At 39.1% G+C, this 15,055-nt stretch overlaps 1 protein-coding gene across 1 annotated transcript in view; it reads right to left on the bottom strand.

Moving 5' to 3' along the window:
* Nucleotides 1-3,790: 3,790 nt before the first annotated feature.
* TOPAZ1 (testis and ovary specific TOPAZ 1) overlaps nt 3,791-15,055 on the bottom strand; it is a 33,717-nt gene continuing 22,452 nt past the window's right edge. Inside the window, exons 13-21 of the mRNA XM_054385064.1 lie at nt 14,457-14,526; nt 13,315-13,489; nt 11,890-11,990; nt 10,174-10,339; nt 9,262-9,426; nt 7,996-8,199; nt 6,580-6,763; nt 5,895-6,089; nt 3,791-3,854 (exon numbers count right to left, since the gene is read on the bottom strand). Coding sequence (XP_054241039.1) covers nt 3,791-3,854; nt 5,895-6,089; nt 6,580-6,763; nt 7,996-8,199; nt 9,262-9,426; nt 10,174-10,339; nt 11,890-11,990; nt 13,315-13,489; nt 14,457-14,526 — 1,324 coding nt within the window. The remainder of the gene's footprint in view (nt 3,855-5,894; nt 6,090-6,579; nt 6,764-7,995; nt 8,200-9,261; nt 9,427-10,173; nt 10,340-11,889; nt 11,991-13,314; nt 13,490-14,456; nt 14,527-15,055) is intronic.

Below are 15,055 nucleotides of genomic sequence, written 5' to 3' on the forward strand. Positions count from 1 at the left end.
GATTAGGACAGGACAGAAAAACCCAACAGTCTCACTAATCTGCCCTGACACTTTATATAACCAGACAAAAGCATCATTGTTTCTTGTTTTAAATGCTCTAGTAACTGCTTAAAAATCGTTACATTGGTTAGTTAAAAACCCAGAATCTCCTGTTTTTGAGTAAGTTTCATCTGCACCCCACCTCAAATGCATGCTTGCTAAAGCAAATCGAAGTATTAACTACGTTGCAGTCATTTTGCAGAAGACTTTGGAAACGTGACTGACTACTTCTAGCTCACCACTCTATGGGGATGATCACCTTCAGGCGTTTACCTGCGCCTCGCCCGTAAGGCACACGCAGAACACAGCGAGGAAACAACGAGACAGCGTTCTGAAAACAAGCTCGGGTGGAACGGGTTCACCGCCGCTCGAAAGAGAAGAGGCTCCAGTGATGCAAGTTTTAACCAAAACAGAGCCCGCACAGAATTCGCTGTGACAGTCACTACAGGCAGGTATAACTTACTTAACGGCACAACTGTTACCGATGCGTGTCATATGCCACAGCCCCCCCCCTCCCCCCCCGCCCCTCAGATTAAAATGTCACGGAATAACGAACGCGTGGTTCTGCCTGACCGCCCGCCTGACTGACTGCAGTGGCTCTCAGGCACGCCGATGCTGACCACCCCGGGCTGTACCCTGCCCCAGCAGGTGCCTGGGGACTCAGCTATCGGACAGCGACGATACCCATGGCGGCAACGGGCGGAGGCAGGCGCAGGCATCCACCACACCGTCTTCGAGAGAGCCTGCGGAGACTTCGCCACCAGAGGACCCGAGTGAGGCGATCTCGCCCCCCGCCCCGCCGCCGGCCGAGGCGCATGCCCGCGCGCACGTACCGAAGCAAGCAGGCAGAGCAGCCGCCGCAGCGCGCGCGCGCGCGCAGCCTCCTGGCCCTCGGCACCCACCCCGCCGGTCCGGAAGAGCCACAGGGGCCGGCCCGCTTTCGGCGCAGCAACTCACACCTCACCACTCACACCTCCCACCCCACAGGCTCGACCTCGCACCGTTCTGCAGCCACCGGCGCTGGCGACGACCACCCCCGGGAAGGAAAGCAGCGGGATCGCACTGCCTCCTTCTCTACCCGGTGCGCCCCTTCGCAGGGAGCCCGAGGCTCCCGGCCTGGCCCCGCTTACCGCCGCCGAACAGCGCCCGCCGGGGTTCGGCCCCCATCGCCCGGCGCAGCCGCTGCGGCCGACGGCCCCGGAGGCGGCGGGAGGGGGCGGAGCAGCGCAGAGGCAAGCCCGGAGATTCCCGGCGGGGGCGGGGCCGTCACTCCCGACCTCGACGGCTTCTCCCCGCGCGGCCGCTCCGCTGCCCCACGCAGGCGCAGTTGCGCGGCCGGGGCAGCGCCCGGAACGGTCTGCAAAGGTCTGGCGGGTTGCGGCAGTTCGAGAGCTTTAATAAATGTCAGTGTGTTGGGGGCCGCACGTAATGTTCATTGCTTTAAGTAGTGCTGCTGCCCTTGGCTACAAACTGCACCCCTTCTGGTAAAACAAAGATGGTACCGCATCAGTTTCTCACAGGCGTGTAACGCAAGACGCATTTCAGTGACTGCTGCTTTTTGTAGTGGAGCATGTCCGCAGGTGTTACCGGGGGACATGAAAGGAAACCCCTAACAGGAAAAAAATCACCGCTGTTCTGCAAAGAGAATGGAAGTAGTTTATCCAAATACCTGCATGCACTTGGCCCTTTCCTTATTCTGCAAACACAAAACGGCTGAAGAACTAACAGCTCTGCAGTCCTGAAAGGAAAAGCAAGACCTACTTTCCTGCTATTGCTAATGTTCAGTGTGTATGTACATTCATACATCTAATTCTCTTCCAAGGTAGTTGGTATCAAGAAGTGCATGATGCAGATACATAAAACCTCAGAATAAAAAAGTCTATTGCTGATGAGTTTCAGAACAAAGGGAGACCAACTGCTTGGGATTTGAGTTATTTGCATATAGTCTATTGCATTTCCAGGCAGAATGGTTAAAAAGAGGACTAAAAAGGTTTAGGAACTATCTGTAGTCCAGTGAAGCTTTAAATCAAGTTAACACTCTCACAAACCTTTGAGGATTTGCATAATTTCCATAATGTACAGCATGTTTTTCACTTCCTGACAGAAGGCATCAGTTATGTAAGCAAACGTTGCATAATTACATGGAAAAATAAATTTAATTGATTCAACAGAAAAGTATGGCGTTCATTTCACCTAGGATTTTTTTTTTAACTCAGTGAGGAATAAAATAAATTGGGAGAGGTAAGCAGCAGGTGACAGTACCAGATACCAGCTCCACTGCATAGGCAACGTATTTTCTAATGGAGCCAACAGCCCCACTGCCCCTGCCACTCAAGCACAGGAATGAACTCCAAGATCAAGTTCTCAATGCTTACTGCTTATAGGTATCACCACAATATTTCATGGGATTATCATTGTGGCTTTATGTTGTCTCATTATTCACTATCAGTTCCTAGGATACATCCCACTGGCTAAGCCAGTGTGGCCCAGACATTTCAGGATTGAAAGCTTGGTTTATACCAGATTAAAATAACATCTGAGAAAGTCTGTATTTTGATTACCTCATTCTCTAACTGAAGAATTCTAACCCTCACAGTAAAGTTGCCGTATGCAGCAACTGAGCCATTTTATCCTTGCCCCTTTGTTTCTGGTACTTGGTCTGCAGATGGTCATAAAGTGGCATTAGTTTCTCCAGTCCCATCATATGCAATGGCACAGAAGCTCTGAGGCTAATAGTGTCACCATTAGTTTTTGATATTAGTCATTTCAGAAAATAATTATGCAGAAGGGGTGAAGACTGGAAAACATAGACCTGGGATTTGCCCAAAAATCCCAGAGATGCATCTGGAAAATGGCCTAGCTGTAGGCTCCATTGGAGCCTGTAGTTAAAACTGGAAGCTGGTCATGTCCACAGTGGGAATATTTGAACCCACTTTATTCATAAGTGTTTACAAATTACGTGCTATGGTGTGGTGAAAACTTGCATAGTCTGATTTCACACATTCTTAAACCTCCTCACGCAGTGTATCATACTCAAGATTCTTGTAGTAGTTAATGAGACATTCATCTAAGTCAACTTTGCCACTTGCCTATTCTTCTGCATACCTAGGGATATTATTTATAGGGATGTAAATGGAATGAAATAACTTAATGACAATAATGACTCATGATATTTTGGATACATCACATAAAGACTAAAAAAAAACCATTTATTAACATCTTAACAATTCCTCCAAAATGACCTCCCTAATGCTCTTCACAAAACGCAGTAAACCAATCAACTTCTATTACCAGCTTCACATCTCTGTCCTTGATGGGGGTTAAGACACTCTCAAAATGCTTTGAAATAGAATTGTGGTAAGTATTCCAAACAACACTATTCTGTTTAATTAAAAAAAAAAAAACCTGTACTCATATAACAGAAGTATTTTTTCCATGAGCATACCCTGTAATCAATGAAAACTGAAGAAAGATACTCACAAAAGGAATTTCTCAGGCAACTAAAATCATACTGAAAGAGCACAGCATTGCCTAGACCTAGCTACTGAGTGCAGTGCTTGTTTTTCTGTCTGCAACCAGGTAAATGTACACTTTATTTCCCATCTGAAAAATTAAACACAAGTTTTTTCAACTACTAAGAAATAATGACATACCTAGGGGAAAAAAATACAGATACGGTCTACTGGGTGGCTGGCTCTGCAAAACTGCATTGTTTCTGTTGTACTTCACTTTATTCTTTGGAACGCTCTTTTCATCTTTTCAAGCTTGCTTCCCTTCCACAGTGGAGTTCTGTCCTGTTTAGCACATGGAATTTCGGGCACCAAAAGGGTTTTGTGAATGTTGCTCAAGAAACCTTTCTGCATCTTGATACACATAAAAATGACTAGATTTGTATGGCATTTCAAGTGGACCCAGACAATACAAAAATGTGAAATACAGTACTTAGCAGTGAAGTTGTCTAAATTGCCCACTGGTTTATCACAGTGACAGGAAGAAATGCTGACAGAAACACCAGATACACCATTTTTAACACAACTTCTGGGCAATGACATGGGGAGCTTGCTTTGCTTGTTAATGTAAAACATGACTGAGATTGCATCCTATCAGCTAAAGATGATACTCAAGAGATAGAGCCAAAACATTGCACAAATTTTACACAGTTCTAAGTTAAGCTTGGAGGTCAATGATTAACCTCTGTCTGGGAAAAAAAAGAAGCAGCAGCAACATTCACATTTTTTTCCTGAGGATGATCTAAGTGAAGATTCAAAGTTGCTTATAATGAAGAAAGTAATGCTGTCACAAGAACATCCCAGCTTTGAAGCCATACAGATTACCAAGAGAATTTTGTCCTTCTGTGTCTCTCAGAGTATTTGCTACATCTGGTACCACTTACAGAAATTTGGGATTTAGCTGAGGTTCAGATAACCTCCAATTCCAAGGGAAATTAAGCTACAAAGGATCTTACAAAAAGTAATTACCAAAAATGACTTAATTTCTCACTGCCAGTTTTAATTTGTTGAAATCTTCCAGAATTGTTCTTGCCACTAATGCTGGAGTGGCTGGACAAACATCAGTTTAGACCCGTCATCTGAACCTTAATCACTTCTTATCCAGTCTTTTCAGCCACTGGGGAACAAAAGCAGCAGAATGCTACTGATTTGACCAGGTAGACAGCCTTACATACAGCAGAGCCATCTTGATGAATACTAAAGTGATAGAACTCAAGAGTTTGAACTAGTGCCATACTAAGATACTTTTAAACAAATGCCATCTGATTGTAGTACTGAGTCTACCATTTTTCAAAAGGAAAGGAGGTAAGATCTTCTGAAAACACAAGAGCCTCTATCCTTTAATTTTTCTGTACAGGTGGCACAGAAGAAAGGCTCCGATCTTGGTGGTCATCAGATTCAATCCTCTGGGAGTAGCAACTCCCAGACAGACTGGATGAGCAGTGATACTGGAAAGGGTCAGGACCTGACCCTGAAGAGATAGATTGATATGAGATTAATAGCATGAATTTCAAGACTAGAGTGGCAACCCCCTCAACCAAAAAAAACCACCAACACCCCTCCAAAACCATCCAATGCTAGGACCATAATGGCTTTCATGATTCAGAGGCGCAAAGGAAGAGAGCAGGACCACAAGAGCTGTATTATTGGCATGTTCAGTGAAGGTTGGCTCTGGAGATGTAAAGTAGCACTACAGAAGTGGAGAGCTCAGGCAAATACCAGCTTTGACAGAGGTCCCATTGATCTGCCACAAATTTTCTGATATGAAATGTTTGGTTCTTCTTACGCAGGCTGCAGGTCAGTAGATGAAGTGCTTTTTACTGGGCTTTTGGAGCAAGGAAATTAAGATCTAAGTGGCACACAGATGGGACAATATCCTCACAAAATACTGAGAGGAAGACAAAAGGAAACATTACTTGTACAGACTACAACGCAATGTGGGAAACATCTCAAGAACAGGAGATACACTCAATCAATGCACTTCTAGTCTATCACCCTAGGAGAAGAGTAACAGTGCTTAGATCCTCTGTAATAAAGGAGAATGTAGGTCCCAATACTGCAGCTTCCTTGTTATGTAATTATGCCATTACAAAACATCTGTGTATGTCAGTGTTACCATCTATATACTTAGGGAAAAATTTGCTCTTTCTATACTACTATCTGTGTTATCATCAATGTAAGCATCTAAAAACACAATAAGAGTTTATAAAGCCTTGCTGTAAATCTGTAAGGCACAGTCTGAACACTGTGCAAACTGCCTTACTAACTTGTATTATTTTCAACAATTCTTTAACCACTGAACCCCAAAAGTCTTTATTGTTTAATGACTACTGAAACAGCCAGACCTTCCCAGCCCATTTCATATTCTCCTGAAGCCACTTTTGAGCAGATGTGAGCTCCAAGCTGTAAACTCCATCCATATTAACATTCATTGTCATATGCTTAAGAAGAAGTTTTGGATCAGATACACGAGCAGCCAGAATGAGTCTCTCCACTGCCGCTTGATAGTCACTGTTACTCTGAACTGTGGGATCTTCACATCTGTTAAGTGAATTTTCACAAATACAAAACTAAGTATTGTATAGGCCCTAAGATTACACAACATTAAAAGAATGTATTTGTTCATTTATAATGAACTACGCTGAATTCTAGGCAAATTTTGGCTGATTATTCTTAGGAAAAGTATATTTTAAACATAATTTAGGGTAATAAAAAGTAATAGGCTTCAATGCCAGTGCAAGGTAGGTCTGCAGTATTCACAACACATTTCACAAAGAAATGTTTGACCAAGATAACAAGCTATTCTGTAATTGAAAATGTACACTCTCAGTGCAGTAGGCATATTCAGTTAGGGAACACACATGTAAAAATAGTAATAAACTGTCCAACATTTACTACCAGTTCAGAAAGAAGCATTAAAAACAAGTTTAAACCCAAACATTCTTTTTCCCAGCCAGTGGAAGGTAAGATCCCTCATTACACAGTCACACAGATAAAACACTATCAAAATGGTACACCTGTGACAACAAACCTTTTCAGTATTATTTGAAGAGTCTGACTGGAAGCCATTGGACTTTGAATATCACTGGCATTTGACACAAGAAATACTTCAATGGCCAACAGCATTTCAATCTCAGACAGGTAAGATGGAATCACCAAACGCTTGTGATACAAATTTCCCTGCAGTGGTGGGTAGCAACCCATTGATAAAGCACCTGAAAGAAAATGCAGAAACACAAGGACTCAGGATTACCAATACTGTTTGCTTTGGTACACGGCTAAGAATGTGAAAAAAAAACCCCATCAAACTCTTAATGGATTTTACAGTTTCACCTGTGAAATGGCCTGGTTTGAGAACACAGTGAGTACTGCTTACTTGTAATATTCACTGCTGCAAAATCTTATTAATCAATGAATATTATGAGTGATGATTAAAAAGCTTTGTCAGAAATCTGAGGATTCCAAGTGCATAATAATGCAAGTACAACTTAGGACAGGTCAGACAGAAGCTTTGTTCCCCTGTCTTCTGCCAAGTGATCCCAATCCAACTTATATAGCATTTCAGAAAAAACTAATGTGACAACACAGAGAGATGGCTCTTAGTAGACCCTATCAGAGTGACACACCCAGCATTGTCTTAGCTCAGAAATGGGGACTTGAAAACAATCAAAGACCCATAGCTTTTAGTTGAAAGGAATTTTCTTTTGCAGGATAAACTTCTTCTGAGACAGTTGGGGGTTGTTCAGCCTAGAGAAAAGGAGGCTCCAGGGAGACCTCATAGCAGTCTTCCAGTACTCAAAAAGGGGTTACAGGAAAGATGGGGAGGGATTCTTCAGCAAGGAGCATAGTGATAGGATGAAATGTAACAGTTTTAAGACAGAAAGAGGATAGATCAAGAAGAATTTTTTTATTCCAAGGGTGGTGGGACACTGAACAGGTCACCCAGAGAAGTTGTGGATGTCCCATGCCTGAAAATGTTTAAGGCCAGGTTGGATGTTCTCTGGTTCCAGTAACCCGGCACTAGATGGATCTCTAAGATCCCTTCCAACTCAAACCACTCTTACAGTCTATGACGATTAATAATTTTACCACCACAGCTCTAAACAGAAGTACAAAGAAATCTAGTTTGCCTAGATGAAAAAGTGAGGATGATGCACTTTATAACCATATCAGGGTTTTCAAATTCTGAAATTAAATGTAAAACAATAATGGTATCAGAATTACATTTATTTCATTAGAGATAATATGCATTGATTTGTATTTTCAGCTGGCACTACATCCCAGGTAACATTTTGGTTACAAATAAATTCCTGATAGTGACACAGAAAGTACTATTTCTTCTTACAAAATACACTCTTGCCCATTTCTCCCCTAAGATACTAAGCTGTTATGAGCATATGTTGTCCAAAGAATATAAGGGAAGGATATCGTTTAAGTGGCAACTTACTTTTGTAATAGGTCCTAGCTTTAGACCACAAAGAACTTCTTCCCAAAGCTGTGATTAATCCTCTAAGTAAAAAAAAATCAATAGCTATGTTCTTTGAAAGCATGAAGTCTACTGCAGAAGATGAGACTCCAAGGTTCTTGCTCTCAAAACAGGCATTTATCAGCTTGTTAAAAAGGTGGCTGTACTGAGAAACGTCTATAGGATCTGAAATGAAATAAAGAATATTAACTACTGAATAAATGCAAATCTAATTGAAGAATTGCTTCTCAATCAGTACCTAAATCAGAACTCTTGTTTCTGCCAGTAAAATGGAGCAAGGTTAAGATAACTTATGATAACTTATGATAAGATAACTTATGATACTGCTTTATTCAACAAAAGTCTTTTCATAGAGTTAGTTCATTTGTGTTACAAGGGAAGTGTTAAGATCCAAGTAATAATTTGCTGCTAAAACCAACAGGATCAGATTAAAATACATTTACTTGCCCAAGCCTATAAATACAATCTTTGCTGACTTCTTTGCACCAATCACTTTGATGTTTCAAGTTTAGCTTCTACACTTATACTGAAGCATCCACTTTCTTTGTCCTCTTCTGGGCAAGCCTGAGCAAGCCTTTTATCTACCTCATGCCTCAAAGCATGCCTCAAATCCTTTCAGGATTCTCTAAGTAGGTGTTCTTCCAACCAAACTCTACCCAGATGCCTGAAAACCACACTGGCAGTAACACTGAGACCTATGCATAGGAATCAGCTGAGGTTTCCTCAGTGGAGCCTAAGTAACTATGCATTTCACTTTGAAGTACACATCCAAAATTTGTCAGACAATTACAGCCCAAAAGAGCACTGAGTTTTTAACGTGGTAGGTAGAAGCAGCTTTGGCTAGCTGTCTCAGTTCCAAAAAATCCCCCAATACATTCATTTAAAGTTAAGATAAAATGATATCCCTGTTTTACCTTACTGTATAGACTCTGTATGATCCTTAAAGATTTAGTGGGTCTTTCCAGTTGCCCTGTGTAACTGAGTCATTCGGAAAAAGAGAAGAGGTGTATGAACTCTGTGTGTGTGGGCATGTGCAGCAAGAGGTGCACAGTGCAGTAAGTTTTTTTAACTGACATTACACTCTTTGGAAAACAAACAAACAAACAAAACTGAGCTTGTCCAAAACAATTTTACTTCTCAAAAAAATGTTAGCCAGAAAACAAAAGGAATAGTATGTTCACCTGTTAAAATTTTATCTCTTCACACATTACCTTTTTCTTTACTTACCAGAATGATTTTGAAAACCTGGAAAGTTCTGCAGAACTTCGAATGCCTGTCTGTATAAACTCTTCACCAAGTATTCCTGCACTAACGTACATAACAGCTTCTGCCGATCAAGGATGTCCGTTTTATCACAGGGCCACAATGGTGCATTTGTGGTCCACTCTGACTCTACAGCAAACAACAATGCAGTGTTATTTCTATGAACAGAAACTGCTGGACACCGAAACCTTTGGCCATTAAGAACGTAATGCAAACTGTAACAGAGACAAATTTCACAGAAAATGCAGTTCTAGTTATTAAGAATTTCTTCCTTATCACCAGGCTCTACGCCTGCGAGTACTATCTACAAATATGCATGTATACAAATACATACACAATACTGAATGCTAAATTTTAGATCCTCAGTATTACTTCATAGAACACCTATTCTTGTTTACATTTCTTAGTTTCTTCTCTTTTTCAGGAGATCAGAATTACAAAAAGCCAGTAATTACATGTTATTTAATTACAGAAATATGATACTATTCTAAAGCTGTGGATACTGTGGGGGGTAAAGAAACACTGCATTGCCCCAAGCCTGAACGTTTTTTGACACCGAATGTCACTTGGCTCAGAAGAAATCTACATGGGGCAGGGTCACTTTCCAAGCTACACCCCTCCCTTATTATTGTAGGCTTTTGAGTAGAATGGTGCTGATGGCAGACTACTGTGAAAACTTCTCTGAAAAATATTGGGTATTAGTAATAATATTTCTTACACACATCAAGAATCCTAAGCAGCAAGACGGATCACGTTTTATCTTTGTCCCAGTATTAGTAGCTTTATTCAGCTTGTAACTCTTATCTGAAATCTGTCATAAAAGGGAACTGTTCAAACTTAAGTAAAAACTCAGGTTTTTTTATAAGACAAGCTTACCTCTCAATACCCATGTTGCCCCTTCCAAGCTTCCAGTTTTGAGAAAAATTTCTGCAGCTTTATTAACAATTTGACATCTTGATGCGAACCTCTCTGCATCTGTAAGTCCTTTCAAGACCGTAAAATGTATCTGTAGCTCGTGCAATTTATCCAAAACCTTCCTTCCCTAGCATAGAACAGAAAGGTAAAGGTCAGGAAAAAAAAATACAGCAAAATTTCTAATGAAAAATTCTAATGTTCACCAACTCATTGCTTAACAGTTCCCAGCACACTATTTCTCATAACATTATTTTTACTATATAATGTTCCCCTACAGTATTTTTAACATACTTTGTAAATAACTTGTATTTGCTTACTTTAGTACATTAGTATTTTTACACTTTTGATTCTATTCAGCCCTATATAACCTATAACATTCTAAAAAGATTGCATGGAGAATTTTAATCTGGCACCAGAGATGTAATTATTAAATAATTACTCTAGCACAAGCCAAAGACAACACTGATAGTTGTACCCAGCAGGGCAATGAACCCGAAAAGGTTGAACCTATCTCGCCAACAATGTAATAACCAACAACTTAATCATCATATTCCAGGTTGATGTTTACACTGGTTTCCTACAAAAGCTTCCTCTTAACTTTTTGTTTGGCATTTACAGTCAAAGAGGGAAGAAAGGCAGCAGTCTCAAAGCTAATTAAGATCTGACAATCTCAAAAAGATTATGAAATTCCTAGTGAGGCAAAGGCAGGCAGGATTCAGCACCTGTCCTGTCTGTCTGCCCCTTGCTGGTCAAGTAATGCAAGTGAAACTCCAAATCAGATATGTTTTAGCTCTTGCTTAGTGGATAATCAATGAGAAGAGGGCTTATTAAAAATTGTGGTTATGTGTGCATACATTGTGATGGTGGAACAAGGGTCGTGGAGGTAGAGGAAAAGGGAGCTTCAGCAGAACAGAAAAGTTGATAGAAAATGAAATTTGCTTATTAAGAAACTTCTTTTTTGAGAATGCTATATGGTATGAATTGCCATATGCTCAAAACTGGAGATTTCTGACGGTCTACAAGTATCTGCAATGGTTTACCTCAGCATAAGCCATGAAAGGATACTAGCTACATCACTATAGTTAACATTTAATGTGTAAAAAACCCATTCAACTGTAGATATGGTTGAAAGGAAAAAATACATACCAGAAAAACTCAGGTTAAACTTTGACAGCAAAATAGAAACTTGAAATCTAAGTGCAAACCAAGACAAAATACAAAATTAAGGAGGATCTGTATCTATTTCAACCTTCTATCAAAACGAAGGGCCACTAAGAAGTGGGTCTTCGTACAAAGATGAAAAGCATGCAGCTACAAATGATCTATAAAGGATGGGCACCCAATTAAAATCTAGTTATGGTATAAGATCCTTAACTGAGGAAGATATCCTTAACTGAGAAAGAACATCTCATCAGTCTTCTGAAGTAGTAAGAAGTTGGGTAAAAATAAACCACAGTAAAGTCCTTCAAGATAGGAAACAGTTGAAATAGGAAGTGTAAATGTTGCAGAATTCTGCACAAGTGAATATCCAGAAAGTAGTCTAGCGCTCAACTTTGGTAGGGGGGTTGCACTTGGATGATCTTTTCAGGTTTGTTCCAACCCCTAACGTTCTGTGATTCTGTGAAAAGAAATTACTCATTCTTTTTCTTCTAATCAGGTTCCTGTAGCCCAGTATACCTTTGTCCACTGCAGTACTTTGTGATAAGAATACATTACACTTATCCCAGTCCTTCCAATGAAAATTCTGTCTGCTTCATTATGTTGTAATTTTTTTATTACTGGAAAGAAAGAAAATATTATTTTGTTTTTAATTTTACATGTAGGGGCAGTTTCAAAGAAACTACAGACTTGGGAAACATGGTCACTGTGAAAATATTAAACACTCTTAAATATCTACCATTAAAAGTAATAACTTCTGAATGTTACAGAGTTCAGTAATTGCAAGGTTTTACAGGCAGATTCTGCAATCACTTCGGAAGCACTGTTGGCATTCTAGAGCAGTGGTCTCCCACACAATCAGGTGTAGGAACCAAGTATTTCCTGTACTAATAAAAAAAAATCAAAGAAAATATTTTTTAAAGTAGTGTTTATTTAATCTTTATCACATCTTTTTTATTTCTATTTTGATGTGCAATTTATAATGTATTTAATATATTAGTTCCATAGTACATGCACACAGTTTCTAAGTAAATAAATAAATAAATTGGAAACAAATGCTAAAAAATTTCTACTGATAGAGGTGCCTATCAGCTTGGAGACCACTGCTCTAGGAAAGACAAAGTTCTAAGCTCCACCAAAATCTCCTGTTTGTATCACAACTGGAAGCTGTGATAGCTGTTTTGTAATATGAAAGCCTGGTCAGAAAGGTCATGTCATGTATGTGGAATAAATATTCATCATTGTTTTAGTAGTTAATACAGGTTGAAAAAAATATCTGAGTCATCCATTATAAAATGCTTTAACATACTACTGACACTTCATTTACACATATGTATTAGTCTTCCTAATGAGATTTCCTCAAACTGAGTCTCAGTGAAGAGGCATAGGGAGGACAGGAGTAAGAAAACCTGCCAGAGCTATTAAAAGGCTAGAAAGCATTTTGTGGACCCAGCCCTTGCAGAAATTCTTGGTTCTTTAGAATGACAGAATTCTGAAAACCCAAGTCACTTAAACTGAACACCCTCAAAACCCCCCTCTTCCCCCCTAACATACACATGAACAAGTACATTGAACAGGGTTACAAATAGATATATGTAGCTGTATTTACAGCTCTAAAGTTTATTAAGAGTGTAAAACTTTACATGACAATACTTAAATACATTTGCCTTTGTCCTGAGAATAGGACATTCTTACTAAAAGACCAATTTGGGTTTATCATTTTCACAAAGCTCAAGCATTCTTTCATAACCTTCTTTGACTTTGAGTGTAAGCACTGTCGATTTTACTTCTACTAGAAAATGGCTTCTATTGAGAATCCTAGCTGATTGTATTTGCACTTCAAACATAAAATTAATACTCAGAAAACAGTACACAAATTTGTTTTAAAAAACCTACAATTAGGGATAAACAAAAACCAAAAACATTCCTGTATCTTAATCTTACCTGCATCAGCAAAATCACAAAAAGGAACTCCTGGTCTGTCTGTCTCAGAATCTTTGGTTAGTATTTCAGCAATACATAAAGAGAACTTCTGAAGATCATCAGAATGTTCACATCCAGTTCTTGCATGAACATACAAAGCTCCCAGCTTTGTCCAATCACTTTTTTCCTTGCAATGCTGTGAAGAAGGCAAGGCATAAATATAAGCAAACCTGTTTCCAGAACAGCAAACAGAAAATATCTATAGGAGAGATTTAAAGCAGAAAAAAGAAGATGCAGATGAAACACTACTGCCTAGAACCTCCATGTTCAATATGGCATGCTTACAGGTTGCCTAACTTGCATGGACTGCTAATCATTTTTGTCCCTCAAGAAATTAAAATCCTTTTTCTATTTATGTCATGACCCCGAATGGGAAAGCTTGTAATTTATTAATCCTATTTAAGAACTGGCATTCATCCAGCATTTTACTGTTGGTTTTTGGGTACTGTTTTGCATGATGCATGTCAAATTGATGTTTATTTTCTATATGAATTAGTCTTTTGCTTGCCTTATGACTTTGCTGGTAAAGGAGTAAAGAAAAATAATATATCATTCCTGGTCTTAAATTTTGGTCTTAGGACCTGTGCAGTAAGTGTGGTAATATGTGAACTATATTATAATTGTGCATAATAAGTAATCCGACCTTGAACATGAAAGATGCAAGCACCCAACTGCAGAATTTTAAAATAGTATTTTCTTATTCTTTAAAATACCTGCTTAAGTGTTGTCAATCACAGCCTTTTATAATTGTGCCTTTTTATATTAGATATGAATTCTATCAACTGAATAAGATATTAAATAATTTTTTGGTCTACTACCAGTTACAAGCACAACAAATTAAGCAAATATTTCCTCTGCCTTACAACGTCTTTGAGTTAAATGTGAAAGATAAATAAGTATGTAAAATAATATACTAACATCACAAGCAAAGTGAAAGACAGTTTTCTCCTGCATGTCAATCTTTCCCAAACGTGTCTTTGCATAAAAGTATTTATCATAATCTCAATATATTTAATAATAAAGCCTAATTTTAAATTATATAGATGTGATTTCTTCTAGGTTTAAAAGTATTCCAGCAGGCTTGAAGAATGGATATACTGTACCTGAATTTCAGCCACTGCCAAATTAAAGTCAAAAAGCCAGTTCTTTTCAAAATATCTTTCCTGAAATATTCTATAACAAAAAAACCCCAAAACAGTTAATTTTAACACATCCAATTGAACTAAACTATGAGCTAGCAGAAGGCAATCAACAAATTATCATATATCAATAAAAATTGATGTGATTTTTTAAATTCTACACAAAAACTGGACACTGAAACCAAACATTTACAATCATGCAAGGGAAGTTAATACAGGCATTAAGCAAATAATTGAGCAGAGCTATTTTCACACATAGATTGCTTTGTCTCAGTAAAAATGTAAATAAAAGGTATGAATAAGACTTGCAACTCATTATGTAAATGCATATCATATGTATTTCTGACAAAGGTAAAAAGGTAATTACATGGAAGGAAGTGTTATTCAGCTTCAAACATCTATGAGCATATTTTATTCTGATGCTGCCCATCGAAAAAAGGCTACCTAGCGTGATGCTATCATGTAGGGATACATAACCTACACATGAACTAGCTAACACATGAAGTAGCACAGCAGCTGAGTCTTTGTAGATACAGAATGCTTCTCAGTTTGTGCTGAGAACA

The sequence above is a fragment of the Indicator indicator genome, chromosome 11, assembly GCF_027791375.1.
Source record: "Indicator indicator isolate 239-I01 chromosome 11, UM_Iind_1.1, whole genome shotgun sequence".
Classification (NCBI taxonomy): Eukaryota; Metazoa; Chordata; class Aves; order Piciformes; family Indicatoridae; genus Indicator; species Indicator indicator.